The following is a 22,229-nucleotide window of genomic DNA, read 5'->3' on the forward strand; positions in this document are numbered from 1 at the left end:
TGTGCTGAAAATGGGTGATGTGCAAAGGCAACAGAAGCCTGGCAAGAAAGGGCTTCTAAAGGCCCAATAAAAATGGGCTTCTTGTTGTATTCACTGTCCTCAAAAGCTTTGCCAGCGCTCTTTCACATGTGCCTCCTGCCCATATGGACATGAGTTGTGTTCAGCTATACTGCACTGGGCTATTGTGGCAGTCACTGCAAAAGGAGAAACCGTTGGGAGGCACCAGGCATCCTCAGCCAGGTTTGTCACAAAATTGTCTGATTTGAGAGAAAAGCTCTAGCTGGTATTTCCCATTAGGTCAGGATCATGGGGAGCAAAACTCACAGCAGTCTGAGGGGCAGATGACAAGTAGAGAGAAAAAAATTTCACTGGCGGATAACAGCACAGCATCAGTTTGGAGCTAAACATGCAGCAGCAGACTGTTGGATTTCAAGGCAATTTTAGGCTTGCTCTTGGTTTATGGAAGAGTTAGAAGTGGACGCACTATGATCCCCAAAAGGCTGAGTACTGAGAAGTGCTGCTCTATCTTCCGTCAAAGTCACTGGCGATGCCAATGGGTTGATAATGATGCAAGCAAAGAGTGAATCAGACACAGCCAAGGAGCTGAGTTTTGCCAAGAGATTTCCCTGCCAGAGCATCAAAAGCTTTCATAGAAATACGACAGAAACACCAGCATCTTACTCAGCATCAGACAGGCTCAGAGAAAAGCTGCAAGCTTCCCATGAGCATCAAGCTCAGGAAACCAAAACAGGAACTGCAGAAAGACCTGAGAACAGAATTACTTCCTAGGAAAGCCACTGCTCACAAGCAAAGAAAACACTCAGGAAGGTGAAGGCTGTGATGATTGCAGCTTTCTTGGGAAAAGTGTCCCATCCAATAGGGATGTCCCGTCCAACGGAGTGTCTCCATCCACTGGAGGCACATTCTACCAGCCATGAAAGAATACATCAAGCTTAGAGCTGTGAGAAAACTTTTCTGGTCACAAACCAGACCAAGCTTTGCCCAAACTTAAGAATAATAAAGAATAAACTATCTATCTCCTGAGTACGAAACAGAGCATTCCCTCCCTACAAAAAAGTGAAGAGCAGTGTCCATTCTGATGCTGAGGTCAAGTACTGTGCTTGCTGCCTGAGATGCTGCCATCAGCAGTCCCATAAAGGGAAGCTCCTTTTATCCTGTGCAAAATGGAAAACATGTTTTCTGGAGCATTCCAAGGGTAGGAACAGAGAAATCTGCCCTCAAGTTCATGGTAAACTTGGGCAAATGCCATTGTTCTATTGGCAGGAAGTCCCCTAAAAGAAAGCCAAAATATACTGCAAAGTGTTTTTGTGTCTGCCTGACAAGCATCTGGGTAATAGCTTTGGCTTCACAAGAGCTGGTTCTCAACAGAAGTGGGACAATTTCATTGACGAAAATGTGATCTCCCAACTAGTGGCCTCACAGCTGGCCACGGCTGGGAGGAAACTGTCTTTCCTAGGGCCAGCGCTACTATCAAGACCAGGAGACATTTAACCGGTACCACAGTTCAGCTGCACGTGGGTTTTACGGTGTCCTTGGCACAGAGACCACATCACCTCCTGCTTCTTCAGCCATAAGCCCCTATGAGTTGGTGCTGCTGCTCCAGAATGTGAGATGGGGATCCAGGCCATGGGCCTATGGACACTTAGGAAAAAGAAGGCTGCCGAGCAATGCGGTCCTCTCCCGCCTGTCTGTTTCACACAGCATGCTGCCTCCTCCAACTCTTCTTGTGCCAGCACGATGCTGTGTGCAACTGTGCTTTTAACTGGTCCTGGGGAACCAGAGCAGGCTGAAACCCATCTGCTCAATCAATGAGCCACAAGGGAAAGACTGATTTCCAGTGACAGTTTTATGTTAGTGGAACGGCTGCACCAGCCTGATAGCACTGCAGGAAAAAGTTACTGAAGTTACATCTCCAGCTCCTGCTCACTCGCCCCCAGATTGATGACTCCAACCAAAGACGATGGATATTAATGACAGCTGGTTTCTAGCTTTCAGAGTAGCAGCCAGTATACACAATACCTCCACTGCCATGAAAAAAGATGGAAAAAAGAAGCGTTTCAGAAAAATCTTTTGCTTATCTTGCACTTGAGGCAATCAATCTGCAGACACTGTTGTTATGGCTGAAGCATCAGCTGAGGAATAACAGCAGCAAGAAGTGAAGCACCTGAGAAAGGGAGGGCAAGGAGAGCCATGCAGGAGGCTGGGAGAAAAGTGGGGAACAGGGCAAACCCCCTCCAGAAAAGGGCTTGGTTAGACTGAAGACATGGGGTTAGAAAGAAAACAGGACTGATGTTATTTGACTGAGTGCTTTGGAGACTGCAGCAAAGTCTTTGGGAACAAATTCCTGTTATGAAGCTGACCTGGAACATGTACGTGTTACAGCAGTTGCTGTAGTTTCAGCAACTAAGCAGATCCCTGCCAACATTTTCTGGCAGCACACTTTTTGGGGAAAAGAGCTGTCTAGAGATTCCAAAGGGAAGCGTGCAGAGATGAGCAAAACACTCAAAATCAGCAAAAACATCAACTGTGCTGCCTGCAAACAGAACATTTTTTTCCCGTACAACCCTTCCACTAAGGCCCAAACAGTCAAGATGATTTTTTTTCCCTTCACTGGAAACAGAAGGGCTCAGTGTCACTGCTAACACAGCCAAAATGAAGCAGAATAAGGCACATGTGAATCCTCACTCAGCACCACAGCTTGCTGTGAGGTACCTCAATGACCAAGGGGCTGCAGCTGCCCGTCTCCACGCTCCACGATTCCCCAAGCACCACATACTGCTCTTCCAACTGCACCACGTAAAATACTTTTCCATAGTGTTATTTGCTGTATTTGATGCCTCAGGAGCCGTCTGATTTTGTGCTGCCCCTCAGCAGGGTAAGGGAGACACGAAGATGGATGTCAGGAGATCTGGATTAGGTTCTCAAACCACACTATAGGCATAAACTTCAGAAAATCTGGAACATTTGAGCCTTAATTCTTAACCTGCAACACACAGTAACTACAGTCCTCAATTACCTCCTTTCTTCTAGCATCAAAAGTGCCATTTTGGAACATTTTGCATCAAAACACCCATTAGGCCTGGACAAAGGCCAGCAACAGAAAACTCTTGTAAATCACAAGCACATCATAAGGGACATGAACAAAAACTACTTGTAAGCAAAATCCAGTGGCTGCCCCAAGACCACAACCTCCTCCTCCTTGGGTACTGTGACCTCTCTGGGGAGCCTGAAGAAATTGTTAGGCTAAAATGTGCAACCACCAGCCACAAGGACAGCTTCCCCTAGGTGGGGATTCGCAACTGTAAACCCTCTTCTCTTCGGTGCCTGCAGCACCCTCTGCACATCATGGGCTACCTTCTGCCAAACTTCAGCTAGGAACTAATAGGACCTGTATGTATTAGTCCTACAAACATAAACCTGGATATAATCTTATTATTTGGCAACACAGAGCCGTAATTTTTTTTTTTTAATAAGAGATGGGTGGGAATCTGAACTGAGCTGTTATCTAATTTTAAACACAGGCTGTCCACCTGCTTGGCATATCATGTTCTCCATTCCTCCGCTCCACCCCGTAACAAAATAATACCTTGATTTTGCATCCTATTCCACAGCCCTCAAGGACTGGTTTATAATTACCATAACCTTACTTGCTGTCTAGAAACGTTGAGATCAGCCATTTTCAAAGACAAACTTCCCTCAAATTCTTAAACAGGGAAAAAATGATCCTTTTTATAGGAAATCCTCCAAGTGGCCGCAAGACAGGATCACATTTCAAAAGGCAGAGCCAACAAAGCCAGACGAGTTTTCTTTTCCATTTCAAATGCCACCCTCCTCTGTTTCTCCCCACTAAGCAGTAAAATATCCAGGACTTCACAGGACGAGCAAGAAGGCCTTTTCCAGGCACTGGTGGTCAGGGGAGCTTCTGAGCAAAGGAGAAACTTCTGAAAATAGTTACTTCAGTGCATGCACACACTGGCTAAAATCAAATTACAACACAAGTGTGAAGCTGTACCTAAAAGGTGCTGCTGACTTCACTGTTCATTAACCAAAATGTACTATTAACTTCAACAAAGCCAATCTATTTCCTCGCTTGTTATTAAGACTATTTGCATATATTCTTGTTGCTGTTCACCTCAAAAGTCCTAAGGATGCCTCACCACACGTATAAACTGAAGATATTCCACAATTTCTGGAGCAAGAGAATGTTTCTGAAGCTGTGGTGGCACGCTCTACAACACGAGTTTTCATTTAAAAGGACGTGCTCCTCCCTGCACCTCCACCCCCATCCCAGAGACCTTTTCCTGACAAACATAAGGGCAAAGCAAGCCCTGAAAACATTAACCAGCTGCAAATCGATGCTGGGCACTTGCCCGGATTTGCAGAAAGCCTGAGAGAATAGGTCTCCTGTTTGCATTACTGCCCTTGTCTCAGAGCCACGTACGATGCTCTCCACAATGCAGAAGGAACGTGAAACTCGACACAGAAACCCATTTCCCCCAAGGAACCATTCATCAGTGTGTGCCATTAACGTGCTCATTCCATGATCTCAAAGCAGCTTGTGTGCTTGCCCTAGAAAGAGGCCTGAAGTGTTCTGCTTCCTCATATAACAAAAGCTGTTTTCACCTTCCAAAACCATTTGTGACGCAGTCAGACACTGTCAAATCTAAAAGCCTGTGCCATGTTGAGAAAACAAAGACAGTTAAAGTAACATCCGTTCATTAGAATGGCAGGGGGCTGTTGTTCTGACTATTGTTTGCATGCAGTTCCATTAAGCCTCTTTCAAGGCGTACAGGGGAGAAACATGGCAACTCTGCAACAAGCATCAGTGTGCAGCTGTACTCCATGCTGTTGCTCAATTTAGATCCTGTTTGCCACAGAGCATCTAAGCCCTTGGATATGTGCCTCTTCCTCTACATTCCCACCCACACAAGTCCAAAGCAGGGTCTGACCTTCCCAACTCTGCTCTGTCCACGCATCCCCATTTGGTCCAGACAAATCCCAGCCGGCTGTCCCCAGGGTTACCCACCCCATCCCAAAACATTCCCGCAACTGCTTGGAGACTTCTGAATGTAAAGCTGCTGTCGAAAGCCCAGAGAGCACTCAGCTGCTGCCATTTGTATTTACACCGCCAGGCACAACACCCTGATACCCAACATGTCTTCAGCAAGGCCATTACAGTCCTGCTTAATTTACAGCCACTTCAGTAAAAGCATGTTTCTAGATTAAAGGATGAAGCATCAGCTATTCCCGCCCTTAGATTCAGGCTAAGTGACACTCTTTGTATGTATAATACATTTCCACAAACTACTTTGAAAGTGAAACTGTTGGCACTGCAGAGGAATTATGTACATAGAACAGCTACATAAAAACCACAGGATATCACGGGATATAGTAGGAAAATAGCACCAGTCTCTAACATGGGGGTACAATATTCAGAGTTCCTTATTTCCAAATTTCTGGAGGACAAATGCCTTCTTACAGCCCTGGTTCCTGGCAGTACTGCAGCAAGTCAAGGTTGGTGTTCAACTTTCCATGGTTCCTCCTTGGGAAAGGAAGACACCGTCAGCCCAGGCACAATTCAAAGGCTGCCTCGAAGCTTCAGCATTTTTTTTTACTTTCCTATCCCTTCAGCTTCTTTATCAGCCTTGCTGGCCTGCTTTGACCTGCCTGCTGCTCTCTACACGCATAGCACGAAGTTCACATAACCATTAGCAAGAAGTGGGTAGGTTTAAAGCCCAGATTTTGCAGAAACGCCCAGAAAATAAGAGAGCCTGCGATGGGCAATGCATGCTCCTCACAGCAGACCACATTCAGCTACTGCCAGCTCACAGAATTTGCCCCAGGCCCATTCTGCCCACAGAGCTGTGCTCCCAGCACCATGTTTCCTTGGAGAATAGAGGTCCTGGCCCTTCTCCTTGAGCAGACAACTTTAATGAGAGAAATCAGATATAAACTGTCATTCTTGAAAAAATACTGAATCAGTAAGAAGAAAGATACTGAATTAATTCAGTGTGTGTGTCAAACTGAAGAGTTGTGCATATGAACATCTTCCCTTAAGTGTGTTTTCCTCAGTCACATCCAATGCTATTGTCCAGACCAGTATTGCCCAAACCAGCAAGAATATCAAACAACAAATTTCCAGTCATGAACATGCGAAGACAGCCCCATTACTCCCCAAAAGAAGGCCAATGCTCATTGCAATAGTCCTATTTCCCTTGCTTTACTGAGTCAACTCCAGTTTGCATTGCAGTTAAATGCAATGGCAATGCAAAACAAGAGTTGAATACAATACTCCCAAGACACAAGCCAGACCTGCAGTATGACAGCCATGCAGATTAGGAAGGGAAGCCATACAAAACAGAAGGACTTACACCAGAGTTCATAGTAGTAGTTGCAACACTGGGACTGTCCACAACAGTGGCCCGTTTCACATATGTAACTTTGATTGTTGACACCCATGCAGGTTTCCTTGTCCTAAAATTAAACAGACACACTTTTAAGATGTTTTATCAGTATCTTCTGAAATGTAATTTATTTTACCCAGCAATCTGCAAGCATTTTAAGAGTCACAAGTTACGGTCTTGGGAAATTTTAAAATACACAAAGATTAAAACATTTCAAGGGACCAGCAAAGAATACGTCCCACAAATGACAGTTTTGAAGAAAACCCATTATCTCTCTTAAATAACTCCTGAGTTACATTGCTTTAGCATCTAGACAATGCTGTTTTCTTATCAGTTTTTCCTTTTAACAGTTACCATGCTTTGGGCACAAGGCATTCTTTTGTAGACGGACCGTCATTTATTCTGTTTTAAACAGTATCACTGCGTTACTGGGGCTGAATGCTGAGTGGAGGAAGCACATCATAAACAGAACGTTATGATCTGAGAAAAGACTGCTTGGATTCATTTAGATCTGAATGGTAATTACATTATGTTCCTACAAGATTCCAATCTAAAATGAATCCCTCATAATTCGCCATATGCTTTATGCAAGATCAGCATTCCTGTAAAACTTCTTCCTGGAATAGCGAAGTAGTCCAGGAGCGGAGCCAAATCAGCTGCACCGTGTCACCCAGCAGGTCCTCAGGACACTTAAGATGGAAAAGGAGTTTGCTGTGAAGTCTCAGTCCCCCCCCAGGAGTTCTCATTTTCCTACTAGTCTGGGAACATGGGTGGGAAAAAGTACAAAACACAAGAAAACAGAAGTGCTTTACAATCGTGGTGTGTACATCTCTAACAGGTGGTGGGGCAACCTGGAAGTTAGGAAACAAAACATCTCTCTTTGAAAACAAACCTTATTAAAACACATGGATGTTGCAAGCACATCTGCTTTGCAGGTAACTAAAGCAAACCTTTCATCCTCTGTCTTAAAATGTCATACATCAAAAGTAGAAACTTTCTCATATAGAGTAAGGAGTAGCTTTCCATCTCTAATCACAGTGGCCTACAGCAACTCTTAGCAGGCACTGCAGAGCTAACGTAGCATTTTCCATTTCAGGCACATTATTCATTCCAAAAATTGTAATTTTAGTCAGGAAAAAAAAAAAATAGAACATCTAGTCTCTTATCTTCTCATTGGTTTATTTACATTTTTCTTCACTTTTGCTGGCTTTGCAGAGTTAGTGCAACAGATGAACGTGATAGATTTTGGCTCTCACATCAGCCAAATTGAGAAATTAAGTTCCTATTGCAAAATTGCAATCCTACTGATAGTGCACGAGCCAGAAAGTCACCACCTGAGGTTTACAGTTGTGACACACAAGGATCAATGCTGAACTAGCAAATGAGTCATGCGAGGCTGGCGGAAGAACAGAGTCCCACGGTGCTGTTTCAGGATCCCCTTTGCATCACAACCGATCTGTCCTTGACCACCTATGTTTATTTTCCCTCCCAAAATTTGTTCCACTCTGCATTGCCTCTTTCAGAAGACTAACAAGAAGGAACATAATGGTGTCTTTTGGCAGCAGCAACCTGTATCAACATCAGTGTTTCCAGAGGCTCTCCTGTCTGCTTTTGGAGACGCAGGGTCAACCAACATCCTGCTTTCCCACCTGAAGCAGAACTCAGGCTTACTGGTCAGTTTCTCTACACTCTGACCAAGAGAAATACTCTTTCTTGCTAATATGGAAGCACCCATAGCTGTCAGTGAGCTCAGAGTTTGCTCTCAACACCCCCAGATCGGACAGCCACAGGTTTCAGAGCCCATGTGGTGCTGGCCACCAGCCACGCTGCCAAAGCCCACGCAGGACGCAGTGCCGGCTGCCCTGCATCGAGACCAGCAGGTGGCTGGGAGCTCTTCTTGCAGCCAGATTCAGTTCCACGTGTCAAACCCAGAACTTGCTTCCAAAGCGTTTCACAGAATCCAGGGATAATTTAGTTTGGAAAGAATCCCAGCAGGTCATGTGGTCCAAGCCCCTGCTCAGAGCACAGCTACCTCCAATGTCAGGTTACACATCTTGGCACAGGAAAGAGATAAAGGGGAAAGGCACCAAATCTTTGGGAAAAAAAAGATAGAAACTCCAGTGTTCGGAGAGCACTGGGTTAGAGTTACAGGTACCTCATATGCATCAAGTGTTTCAGCCTCTTTTCCTCTCCCTTCTCAGGTCAAGAATAATTTGTGCAAAAAGAAGAGCCCCTGTATGTTTTCATCCACTGTTTCACAAGCCAAGAAGCAGCACCACGTCTTGTCAGGAACCCTCTACCTACTGCCAAGCACATTGATTAGGCTTCTTTTCCTAATTAAATCCCATCCTGCACATTTCTTATTATCACTATCGCATTACTTTTTACTTCCTTCTCTCATTCATTCTTTTTGTCATAAGCAGCCAAAGGGTTACTACTTAAGACACACCAGTAACAGAGTTATCTACAGTCTAAGTGTCACCTGGAAACAAGACAAGGGCTTGTGCTTCCTCTTTCACACCAACAGCCACAGACAAGGCACAGGATTGAAACTGTAATATTACAGATTACACACTCGGGAAGGGAAAAAATCTTATAAAAGCAAAATTGGAACACTTACACTTCATTGGCTTGCTGTCATTTCTAGCTGCCATCTAGTACCACTTTCAATCATTTAAAATCATTCTTTGCAGAGTGGAATTTACACTGAAGTACTACAAAGATTTTTATTTATTTTTTTAAGATAGCCTTACGAAAACAACCGAGCAGGAAGGTTTCTTTCCTAAAGCATTTTCTCAGCCAGCAGCTAGTGGCTATCGCATTCCGACGCAGGCATCCCTGCAGAAGGACTGTCTGCCTTCTGGTTGCCCGTGCAGGCACACTCCTCCTGCCAGCCCTTGCTGAGCTAGCTGCAGATGCCTCCGGACAGGATTACTAAGCAGTGTCTACATGAGGGTGTTCTCTGTGTGCTCAGACCTAACAGAGCAGAGTATTCCTGTTTCACAACTAAGAGGCCTGAACATGCCATCCCTTATCTCCCTCCTGCAAAGCTAGGAGAACTCCAGCTAATTTCAAGGAGTGAACTGGCTTTGTCTTGCAAAGCAGCACGTACTGGAAGCTGCCTGTGCATTGCTGCCTCCCTGGCATTATCCTAAGAGCTGACACCGATATCTGGGAAACTGCAGAGAATCTCTGATGCACATTCAAGGCAAGAGATTTCTGGATGACTCTGCACTGAAGCCTGTTTCATTCCCCCACCCAGGCTAACAGCAGCCACTTGTTAAATCCTAATTCTTAAGGAACTCATCGAGTTGGGAAGACCTCATTTTGGCGCACTTGGAGAGTGCTCATACTCTAAATCTGGTGTTTTGGATTAGTTTTCCTTTGTCGTACACAAACTTTGTAAAGCAACTGTGTTTCCATACAAACACAAGATGATGATTTTTTTTTTTACTCTCTTTTTTGTTACTGTCAATACATTGGCATTTGTGATAAACTCACAACAACGCTGCCAACTCTGCCGGGAGCACACTTTCGCTGTCAAGTGCTTTTACAAATAATACTTAAAATGTCCAGAAGCAGCAGGTATAAGAGGACTCAAGGCAGCAGCACATGACAGACTTGAAGCCACAGCAAACACTAACATCAGCATCAGGGAAAAGTGCCAGCAACCTTCTCCACCTTCCAGCTCCGTATTGGACCTCTGCTGGAGGCCTACGTGACAAATTAAAGGTCAAAACGTGGGGCACAATCAAGACAGGAGGCATTCCTGGAAGTCTGCAAGTTGCCCACATTGCCCCTCACTGTAACCAAGGAGGTAACCTGACTTTGTAGCAGTTTTCAGAACTAAACGGTTGGGTTTAATGCCTGTAGTTGCTACGATTTACTGCATCTGAAGCCAATATATGGAATGGAAGGAAAGGAGAAATGACTGGCAGTGCAGTATTACTGCACTCAAACAATCAAGGAACTTCCAAACACACATTTCTACTTTGAAAAAAGCAGCACCTGGCCTGGTAACACTGTTGCTATGTCAAAAAGGAGAAAGATGAAAATGAGCAAATTCCAGACTGGCATGGCTATTTTCCAAGCTGAAAATTAATACGTGCAACAGCAGCAATAAACACCGCAGCCCACGCTCAGAAGTGCATAGTTGGCATGAACTGCCTACAAAAGATGACTCCTCAGCTGGCACTGACCAGGTAACTCAAACCAGGAGTGCCTGATACTGCTGAGATCTAATAACCACGGTAGCTTTTTGCTCTGTCTCTCCTTTCCACAGAAATCCAGCCTCTATTACCTTAAATATGAGCACCTTGCATGTGCATGGCCTCTGTGTCATTTGCCCTGCCAGGGTACATCGATCCATCCTGGCCCCGGTGGCATCCGGAGAGCCAGGAGAGCACTTGGACTTGCCTCTCCTGGCAGCAGGCTCCGTGCCATTCCTCTCTTTGACAGGGTAGCCAGGTTTTAGGCCTACGCTAATACTTTCTCCTCTCCAAGCTTCAGGATGTGTCAGGGCATACAGCAATTAGCGGCTGGACTGTAAGAGAGGAGGATTAATAACAGCATGCCAGGGGTGAAGAACCAAGTGCCATAGGGAAAAGAGCTGCAGCAGGCTGAAGGGGCCTGCCAAGATGGCACCCGCCCTGGGGCACGGTGCTGCTGGCATCAGAGGGCCTTGGGCACAAGCTCTGGCTATGCCAGGCCTCCTGCCCGCATGGCTCTCATGGGACCGCAGCAGTAAGCAGCTACTAAAAAAGTCTTGACAGACCCTTGCTTTCCAGTACTCAGCCACTGCCAGGACAGCCGCAAAAGATGGAACTCAAACAAGTGCTGCTACCTGCAGGAAAGTGCACAAATGCCAGGTATTTAGAGTGACTCGCAAGCAGTGTTAGAACCATATATACTCCTAAGCACCCGGAGTGACAAAAGTGACTACTGGTATCTTAGCACACTGTCACCAGCATTTGTTTGGCAAACACAAAATGAGCTGCTGAAAATATCGGGCTGGGCCAACACTAGCTGCAACCAACTGAACACAGCACCAAAGTTTGGTGAAGATGAAAGCAGTGTTGACTGCCGTGATGTGCAGGAACCTCAGGTATCGGCCCCTGGCAGAACGACAGCAGGCGGATCCCTGTAAGCCCGCCTTGTAATGGACAGCTTGGGCTGAAAATAAATGAAGCCCAGGCATTGCTTCATAAGGCACCCTACACACGCCCATGCTCACCCACACAGCACCTCTGAGGTTTCATCAACCTTTACCTACAGAACAAATCGGTCTGTAGCACTCATTCATTGCAGAGAAATACTCCAACCATCTAAAGGAAGGCTGCCCTCCCACACACGACAACACACCTTTGAGTATACTTTGAGAAGGGCTGCTTTCATTTTTGTTTATGGCAAGTTTCACTTTCAGGCTGCGGGAGCTGCCATATCCACACCTCACGTGAAAGTGTTCATGCCCCAGCAGAAGTTTCCCAGCTGCAGCTGGCGTCACACAGTAACACCAGTTCCAGCAAATGACAGCTCTGAGACTGTTGTATTTGGGTGTTTCACGCCACCAAACAGCTGACAACACCAAAACCACCCAGCGGTTAAAATTTAAAAATCAGAAAAGTTGGGCATCCAATACTTTAACCTTCTGTTCCTTTGTCATTTCTGCAATGGAGCAGAAGGATGCAGTCAAGTTTCCACTTGCAGCCCTAAGAGGAAATGTGCTTAAAAACGATCACTGAGCTCCTGCACCACCACGCTTCCTGGGGCGGGAGCTTTAAACAGACACCCACTTTGTGCTGACGTCAAAGGCATTTAAACATCACCCCCACTGAAAAAAAAAAACAAACAAACCCAAACCCAAATACTGCTTCCACCACTCATCAGCAGCAGCCATGGGTCCAGTCATGCTGCAATGCCATGGGTCCGAGGGAAGAGGGGTGCCCTGGAACAGGAGCACAGCAGAGCCCTTCTTGACACCCCAGGGTTTACAGTCCAAGCGCAAACAGCAGAGACAATAGAGGCGGATGCGTGACGAGATGTTCCTGAATTCCTCCCACACTTTTAATTAAACAGCACTGTTCACTACCAACTCTTTTGTTCCCCATTTTAGAAGTGGGAAATTTCTTATTGCTATCTGCACGAAGGACACGGCCCCAAATACTTTTTTTCCCCTCATCTAAAACTGAAGTTCAAGCAGTTCATTTCCACTGGATCTCTCATCGGTGGATAAAAATAGTCGAGAGATTTGCTCAACTGCTCTTGAGGCAACACCTTCTTCTGCTTCCTGTAAATGCCTCTGTATCTATGCAGAAAAGTTGCAAGCAGACAGAAAAGTACCATCCAGCACTCCGAGATAAACAGCTGTGAGCAGTGCAAGCAAACCAGGCAGCAGAGCACCTCACTGCTGGCTTTGCACTTTAAGCAGCACCTCAATCGTGCCAAACATCCTCCCAAAATGAAAAGGTTCATTTAAAGAAAGGAACTTGAGAGAAAAACACGCCTGTGGAACTGGAGCAATCTCAGTGTTTAAGCCAGCTGTGCTGGCTGCAACTTGAGTTACCCAAAGTTGTTTAGGTTTTGTGTCTCCATCTCCCTCCTCGGTTCAGTTCCCAGGTTTTTAGGGAAAGCCCCTTTGCCCCGAGTACTGACAAGTGAAATGCTAGAGCTATTGCATCCAGCAACAGAAGGTCACTGTGCTAGGGGTAGTTTCTTATGTAAAACTGTTTTCAGATCAGCAGGCTGGGAGGGAGGGAGGAGGGGAGCTGCATTTCACCAAAAACTGAACTGATAAGGAAAATGAGACAGCACTGTTTGCTCAGCAGTATGTTAAGTCATACTGCCTTCCAAACAACAGCAAGTTGGGATTTCAACCGTGCTGCAGTCAGATCCTGAAATTTTAAAGCCCCCTTAGAAACTGCAGGCAGCACACTGGTATCATGCACTATCTATTTACTGTGGATTACAGAACCCAGCAGCGCTGGAGAGAGTATACAGTTAAGATTCCCCTCCAGACGTGCCTCCCAGACCAAAAAAAGGGTTTGCTCTCCCTCAGCCCAAGAACAAATAGTTGGCACTCTCCTCCGGCAGGGAGCAGCTGGCCAGTTGCTACCGTTTCTCACTCCCCTCCATGCCCAGCTACGACATTACCCAAGCTCCTTGTTCACACTGAAAAATTAAAAAGCCACCAAACCGGGTAGCAAAAAGTTGCCATTTTCTGTTTGGTGACCTTTAACAGAGAAGAGAGGGAGAGAGAGAATACACATGTGCCTAACTTGCTTCTCTTTTAAACGCAGTTTAACACTCAAAATACTGCTTGTGCAAGAAAGTTTGGCACAAGTTTTCAGGCACCGAATACACAATCTCATATTAAGGGCTAAGGAAAGTATCTATAAAAACCAACCAGGCACAAATTGCTGTGGCCCTACACACCACCACCAGAACAGGGGTTTCTTCCCCCAAACAACTGCTTTGCTCCTTCCTCACTAAGCAAAAAGCAGCCGTGCTCCCCGGGTAAGTGCTACGGATGGGGAAGTGCCTCCTGTAGGGCTCTGGGAACTGAAAATCATTTCCTAATGCAGGAAGGGGAAATAAAATAAATTAAAGCAAGTTACAGCCTCGAGCAAGCAGCGCCCACCACACCGAGCCCGGTTACCTGTCTGAGACCCAAGAGGAAAGGCATTCTGCAGGCTCATCCTCTGCACCCGCGCATGGGAACGCAGGAATTTAAAGCCCCGCAGCAAGCATTTCCTCCTCAGCTGTGGGCAGCCCGCGCCTCCGATCCTATTTAAACCAGGGCTTCCTCGGCCGGGAATGCAAAGTAAACAGGGTCCTGGGGCACGGCGCGCACTCGCTGGCTCCCCCTCCTCCTCCTCCCACTCCCCGTGACATATCTCAGACGCAGCCCAGCCGGGGTGGAAATGACATCAGGTCGGGCACTTCTGAAACAAACAGCAAAGAGAAAAAAAGCTGAACCTTGAGGCAGTGCCGGTGAAAACGCAGAGGAGCTGCAGCGCCGGTGCAGGACGCTGGCAGCAGGCCGGGCTCTGCGAGCTGGATGCCGACAGGTCCCCGCTGGGAACTACAGCTCGCTAAGCAAAAGAGCTTTTTCCTCCACAATAGGTTAAACGCCTGAACGTTCTCGCTGTTTGGTGAGCAGCAGGTTTCATCCGAGCATCTCCAGACGGTCCCATACCGTGTCCTCACAGCTTCTGAGCCCTCTCAGGTCCCCACCCAGCCCTGGCCCCATAGAGCCGTGGGCAGTGATCCTCCACTGCCACTGGGATCGGGTGCCCTGGGACAGGTGACAGCAGGCACTTTAATCCCTCTCTCCAGGGAGAGCACGACCAGCCCCAACCCACCAACGGTCTCTAATTCTAAGAGAGCTCATTTCACGCTGCTGTGCCAAGGGGCAATTAAGCCTTATAAACAAATTCATCATCTGGTGTGCAGGATGGCATTTCTTGTTTATCCTCTCTCCCCAGCAAGGAGTACAGCAAGTTCCACACTGAGGTGGGAGATGACACTGCAGAAGGTAATCTAAATTTAACTTCCTTTTCCTACCTACACTCAGCAGCCTCTATTTTTTGGGCGTCTCTTCAATGAGCAGCTGTCCTCGTCCATCCCGTAGGGGCCAGCACCCCACCAAGCACCACAGGGAACGTTCAGCATAGAGGAAACTCCCTTTGGTTTTGGCCTCTCCAACTTCTGAAACCAGGCAGTTTGCAGCAGTGCCAGAAGCAGTACTCGCTGTCCTCAAGCCAGAAGTCCTCCCTGAGCACTGCCACCACCTCCCAGCCCCAAGCGAGAACCCTGCTGGGCATACCCATACAATAAGGCTGTAAAGATGTCATAAATATTATCTATTTTTCACTATCTTTAAGCCACCATAGAGACTTGCTGTCTACAGTAAGCATATCTCCGTTTTTGCTAATAGGCATATCAGCAATTCCCTGAAAGATACAAAACATCAGCATGAACCACCATCAGTTAGGCAACGGGATTTTCCAGCTCTTGTGCTTCCTAGATTAAACTTTCAACCTTTGCTTTTCCAATTCTGAGGGCAAACACCAATGATATAAAAGGGCAGCTTTCTGTGGCCTCATGTTGTCCTTTGAAATACCCGATTTGGCTGCTGCCAGAGGGCCCTGGGCAGATCTCGGGGCCGAGCCAATGCAGCCACTTCCGAATGCCTCACTCAGAGGCAATCCAGCTTTAACAACCTGCTCTTCTCCAGCATTATTCAAAAGGCAGTTTCATCCCAGAACTAAGACAAGTCATGAAGGCCTTAGTGGAAAAGCAGCAACATCCTTCACAGCCTCTGCAGTTGGGCAAGTTAGCTCATCCCTTTTGATTCCTGATCGATACACTGTCTTTCAAAAAACATAGGTTCTCCTTACCATTGCAATTGCTTTGAGTATTCCAAAAGGTATCATTTATTTTTTTTAACCCTCTTTTTTTTTATTGTTCTTAAACCTGAAGCCCTAACCCCAACGATTTGTCTAGTAGCCATGAGCTTCACAAGCAGCAGTTATGAACAGACAGTTTCTTTTCTCTGTAGTGAATTCACCACCTTCTAATCTGACTTTCATAATATTACCAGGTGGGAACAGAAGTCCCCATCCATCTTCTCACCCATTCATTAGTCTGTACTTGTTAGCTAACTTCTTGTGAAAGATATCAATCTTCCTACTCCTCTTAATGCAAAATCCTTTCCCAAAGCCTTCATCTGCTCATCATCTGTTCCAAAACCCTTCCAATTTTCTACTGCCCTCTGCTTGTGAGCGCGCAGAGCTGAAATAATTATTATTTTAATGAAAGCAACAGCTCAGCATGGGTTTCACTTCCTTCACGCGAACCTGGAGCTTAACATCTGCAAGGCCACATATCTCACATGTTTATCAAAGATAAAACAAACAGAGCAAACACAAGTTTTTACAGTTTCTCTGTAAATAAATCACGTGAGGGCTCTGAAAAGTCAAGGCTGAAGTGAGAACATGTGAAGGGATCAACGTTATTTTGAAAATCTGCTTGCTTAGGCAGCCACCAGCCACCCTTTTCAGCACATCAGAGTGCATTGCACTGCAGTTTAGAGGGAAGGAGGGAACAAAAAGCCCGAGCTCTACTCATCAGTAGGACTGCTCTCCTGAATATGCCACCCACCCCAAACACGATGCACAAAGGATGCTCCGTGACAGTTTCACAACCCAACACAGACTTAGGCTTTACATTGTTACTGAGGTAGGCAATGGAAGTTGTTTGGCCCACCGTAGAACTGCTGCAGTGTTCAATGGGACAAGTTTGTGAGCGGGTTAGTAACCCAGCAAGACACATTATCCATTTTGACACCCTCAGAAAGATAGCTTGACCTTTAGATGATCCAAATATGACAACATGATCGGAACAAAAAACTTGTGCAGCTCCAGTCTGTCAAGCCTGAAGCACAATGTTAGTCTCAGTGGCTTCACTGCTGGAGTCCTGTTGGAGGAACAGTAAACCTGGGTAGTCTGTAGTATGCCCTCAAACTTCAATATCAGAGTTCTAGGGAAAAAAATTAAAAAAAAAATCAGATAGTGCAGCTATACATACACAGGATGACCATGAAGGTGGAATAATTGTATGTAAGAGCTCCTTCATTTACCACAGGACACTGTTATTTTTGTGTTCTTAACAGCACCGTTCCTTGAGCATCAGCTATCTGCTTCCATTAGTCATTCCACAGCCTGGGGTGCTAGAACTGAGACTGCACAGACCTGCCAGGCACTTCAAACAATGTGTGAAAGCAGCAACCTGAAGGAGCGTGACTTTATCTTTCCCCATCCTGGAGATGGCTTTGGGATAAAGAAAAAGGGGGGAAAAAAACAGCGTATAGGAAGACATAAAGGCAGATCCCTATCTCTTTTCAGTAAGATAACATCCAGGAATAACCAAGCTCCATCTGCTTTGACAGAGTAAGTTCTAAAGGGATCTGTTTGCTAGCAAAAACAGGATGAGTTATCTGGAGATGAGCAGTACTGGAACAGAAGGGCAGTGTAAAGCTGCCTGCAGACCATTTCTGCCTGCAAAGTCTGCCCACTGGTCACCGATTCCTGAAGAGCAAAGGGCCACTCACCCACTCTGACACAGCAGCAAGGATCACAGCTTTCCAACACAGAGCGGGTGCACTGGATTCTTGTAATGTGTAGCACTGGTTCTGTCTTCAAAGAATAGTCTTAGAAAATTCCAGACAATAGAACAGGCCAATCTGAGCATTTCCCAGCACCTAGAGTATCTTCTCTATTGCTTAGGGGATAAATGGTCCCGATAAACCTTCCAGATCCTTTGTGTCTACTGGCACTATTTTGGAACTGGCTAAACTGGGTTCCCCTCCAGTTTGTATGCAGTTCAAAGACAAAACGAGGACACCAAAGTCACTTGTATTTAATGTTTCCCAGGCCAAACCAACTTCCTCATTGCTAGAAAGAACAAAGAGCAACACCAGCAAAACACATTGCACATGTGGAAACTGACTTGTGAGCCAGTGCCACAACCAGACTGTTCAATACATTTAAACACGCAAGGAAGCACAAAGACCTGTTGGATCAATACATTTTGATGTGCACATCGAAAGAAAATCGAAAGAAAGCACAAGGGGCTTACAGTGGTCAGAATCTTCTTGGGTAGGTCCCTCTCCCTGAAGCCTGTTGCCGCTTCTGTCAGCTCGGTGGTTTCAAAGCACAAGACAGTTCTGCTGCTTTACTCAGTCTAGATAAGCAAACAGGGACACTGCTTTTCAACCTCACCGCTGTCACCTGCGCTTTGTCTCCAAGTAACTGGTTAACCAGGGAGGAAGAGGCTGTGCCCTTCAAAACACGCTCAGTGTGGTGGAGAGCAATCCCTTTTCTGAAGCTGCTTTCTGCATTAAGCTGCCACAAGAAAGGGCAGGAAGCTGAGATGGGGCAGGGGATGCCCAAGAGGAGCCCTCCCCAGCACCCACACAACAGAGGAGACAGAAGTTGGCTTCATCCAGGCTGTCCCAGCCCCACCACCAGCCCCACTGTTCAGCTGATGGCAGAGCAGCGGCAGTGAAAAGCTCAGGCTCCTTCCCTGGGACCAAAATAGTTTTTGTGAAGCACAGCTTGAAATTGTCAGCCCTCAGTGACCTTGTTTCCCACTGCTTTTTTCTTGAGGAGGGGAAAATGATAGCCACAGGTCCAGCAGGCACTTCTTCCCAGCAGCAGAGCTGCGGCCAAGCCAACATGTGGTAACGCCAAAGACTATTTGCATGGTTATTTTGTATGACTGCTGTTTCATACCCAGGCCTGCTATGCAAGCCCAGAGGCCTCAAAAAAAGTTTTAAAGTCATGAGCCACTGAGGTGGAGGGGAGTAAAGAGAATTGCCTTATTAGAGATGACATTACCTGCTTCAGTGGAGTCAGGGTCAATTCTGTCCCTCACGTGCTTCCAGCTTTTGGGCACCCTTCAGTTTTAGTTTGGAGTGGGCCATGAAATCGTAGGAAAGCCAACTCCTCCCTCAGAGCCAGCACAGGGCAGGGCAGGGCATCAGCTGTTACACATTTGACAAGCCGTCTCTAGCAGGGCTGGCCTGTCGGGGTGCTGCAGGGACGCCCGCCAGGCTTCTTGCTGTTGGCAGCACTGCTCTTGTTTTCCTTCAGCTCGTGTGTGCAAACAGGACCTTTGGTAAGGGCTCAAGAGGAGACACCATGCTCCAGAGCAGGCTGAAGGCAGAGTGCAGACAGTAATAGGATCCCCCAAACGTGGGATCAAGACGGTAAGTCTGTTCTTGTTTTAGCGTCTTGTACCATGTGGGTACCAAAAATACAGCAGGTGCCTGGCCTCTGGTCACATCATCACAGCAGACAGCATTGTTCCAAAGCTGCTAATGCTAGCTGCTTACCAGCATAACCTTGATGGAAATCTCAAGACACCCTCCTCTTAGGGGTGCTATTTGTTTTCTCTCCAAATGACAGCAACTCGCTATTTTTAGTGCTCATCTCATGTCTGCTTGGCATTTCCCTTGGGTCTTACCCTTGTTTCACACCGCTGATGCCAGCTCCCACGAAGCGTGCATTTGGTGCCAGAGGGGCTGATGCCAAGTCTGCTTGTCCTGATGCCAAAATGGCAGCTGGCTTTATTGCTGAGAAAGGATTTGCCAAAGCTAACGGCACTAGTGCTGGGGAGACTAGCATCGATTCCAAGGTTACTTTCCTTCTTTGCTCTTCTATTGCCTTTAGACTTCATGGAATAATGCTGCTCCAAATGACCCTCCGGGGTCCTAAGAGATGAATTTTTCAGCAGGGTCTAAGGCAATTATGCCAGCAGACAGTCTGAACGTATGAGTCTTCAATAAGAAAGATAGGTACAGACATGGAGCAATTATCTGGGATGCAGCACTGCTGCTGCTGGGCCACACCACGACAGGAACAAGCCCTGCAGATCACGCAGGGCTTGATCTTTCTCTACCTGCAAATGTGTTTTAAAAGAATCTCTCACAAAAACAGAGAACTGAAAACAAAGAAGGTTATGTGGCATCTCATCACCAAGATATGCCTAAAGACAGAAGTCTGGAGCAGGAGAAGAGGGTCAGAGATCAGCTGAATTGCATCACATCAGCATGGGCAGGGAGTCAAAACCCAGGAGAGGTCACGAGTCCCTATGCTGTTACCCCCCTCTCAAGTGCCACTCTGCAAAATGCTGCTGCACAGACACAGCCCGGCCCCACACACCAGGTGTAGGTGCAGTGACACGGCAAACACCCACACGGATGCAAGTACATGCTATGTGCAATCTGTAATTGCACGTCTACAGGGGCATGCAATTTGAAGGGATGGCATCCCTGCATATTAGGAAGCATTGACCTCTGCTACTTTTCTTATTAGCCAGAGAAAATTGTTCAGCGATGATTGTCAAACGGGCACCTGATGGCAGACATGCTCAGGTCCTTCTTCAGACGCGGTGCAGTTAATTGGCCATTTAACCAGCTCTGTGCCTTGTCAGGTTCTCTCACTGCATAAGGCTTTGCTGGGATATCTGTCACTTACACACCCGGTCAGATCTTTCTAAAGTTCACTGGTGTTTTCAGAGCCTAAGTTTGACAAAACTTGAACAAATTCACAGAAGTCCCCGCAGTCCTGTTTTCCTCAGCTGTTTTTTTTCTTTTTTATACAATAAAGAGGTTTTCTAAATTGAGCTCAAAGAATCAAGTTTCTGTTTCCAGCAGAGCACCATTACTCCACAGCACATATCTTTCTGTGAAAAGAAGGGATCTTCTGGGAAGTCCTTCAGGAAAAACAGAGACATCAGCAGCCACCTCCTTCCCAGCACCCTGCTATTATGGCTCGATAATGTAACACGAGCAGCATTACAGAGGCTGTGCTGAGGCAAAGGAACGTCCTCAAACTGCCCTACAGATGTGCACTAGAGTGCTTTTCAGCTGTTATCCCCAGACTTGGCACCCAGGCTCTGCAGCAGCACCTCCACCCATCGATTGGTGGGTGATGGATCACACATCGCGGTACACAGCCACAAACAATGGGTTTAATTGAGGCACAAGGAGGCAGGGAAGGCTTCCCACTGACCAGTACAAGGCAGCACTGCTGGCTCTCCAGAAGAAAGAGCACTAAGGGTTGTGTACATGTATCTTCATACAACCAAAGCAAAGAATAAAAGGAAACCACAAGTTTAGCTATTAAGAAAGCTCAATACCGCAAGCATTTAAGAGATCACAGCACAACAGTATTAAAGCCATCACTTTTAAATCACCAGACAAAACACTAGGAGAGCTATCAGATCTTAACCTCTGCTGTTAGAAATTTTTTAAAACACGAAACTTTGGGGAAAAACCACTTCAGAAAGCCTCATCTTAAATACATGCTCATCTTCTCTATCCCAAATTACTGCGTTAAGGAGCTCTCTGAGTGCCTGGAGAAGAAAGGCGAACTCATCTCTTTCTTCTGAAATGAGGAATAAACAGAAAATGAGGAATAAATAAACCAACACAGTATATATTTAAGTACAGATTCCAGTCTTTCTGCCGTTTCACAGACAGGGGTTATGTCAGGACTTGCAAGCCTAACCTTTCTCCCCCAGTAGCATAGGTTCTGTTTGGCTTGCGTTGTCAAATGACAAGAATGGCCCCCCAAAATCCTACACACTTTGTTGCTCTGCCAACCACAGCGGAGAGCTTTTGGGATCGCATCAACCAGGAAAGCCCTCCGATAGCATCACCTACATAAAGCACAGAGCATGCGAACGTGGGTTTCCAGGTACCAACTTGCTTTGATTCAAGCACACAAAGCAAATTCAATGCCTCCCACGATCAGCTGTGCCCTTCTGCAGCAACTCCCTGAGCGTAAAACATGGAGAGTGCCAGAAAGCTGCTCGAGATCTCGGCAGCAGAGCTCTAAGAACACCCATTGGGAGTACTTAGGGTGGGTGCCCAGCAGCACTGCTGCCCCAGGACAGCCGTGTTGCGTAAGGAGCAGGCAGCCTGCAGGAAGCCATGCCCTTGGATCGAGTTCCAGCGCTGACATTACGCAGTTTGCACTTCGCTCAAGCATTGGAAGCACTGGTGGCACCTGCAATCGCAGCCAGGTTCTCAATCTGGGCCGCATACCTGCAAGCCAGGCAGCGCTGTCATTCCGAGGGCAGACACCTCGGACACCCTGCTGTCTTGCTTCATACCGTCCTGCTATCCGTAGGGTCACTCCTTCGGCATCAAAGTACATTCCCGTGCACAAATATGCTTTATTAAACAAAAGTCAATGCTCAGTAATTACAAACTCATTTCAGCTTTATCTCAGGACA

General features: G+C 46.6%; 1 protein-coding gene across 8 annotated transcripts in view; it reads right to left on the reverse strand.

The window, feature by feature from the left end:
• Nucleotides 1-22,229, reverse strand: part of WBP1L (WW domain binding protein 1 like) — a 49,384-nt gene that overhangs the window by 7,297 nt on the left and 19,858 nt on the right. For 5 of the 8 annotated variants that reach the window (XM_042818038.1, XM_042818037.1, XM_042818042.1 and 2 more), the window contains one exon: nucleotides 6,393-6,495. In XM_042818038.1, coding sequence (XP_042673972.1) covers nucleotides 6,393-6,495 — 103 coding nt within the window. Of the gene's footprint in view, nucleotides 1-6,392; nucleotides 6,496-14,079; nucleotides 14,366-14,987; nucleotides 15,176-22,229 lie in introns of those variants that run through there. The other 3 variants (XM_042818041.1, XM_042818040.1, XM_042818045.1) reach the window with 3 other exon arrangements.

Source organism: Centrocercus urophasianus, unplaced genomic scaffold, assembly GCF_019232065.1.
Source record: "Centrocercus urophasianus isolate 14NV4802_14NV808 unplaced genomic scaffold, USGS_Curo_1.0 seq_17, whole genome shotgun sequence".
NCBI classification, from domain to species: domain Eukaryota; kingdom Metazoa; phylum Chordata; class Aves; order Galliformes; family Phasianidae; genus Centrocercus; species Centrocercus urophasianus.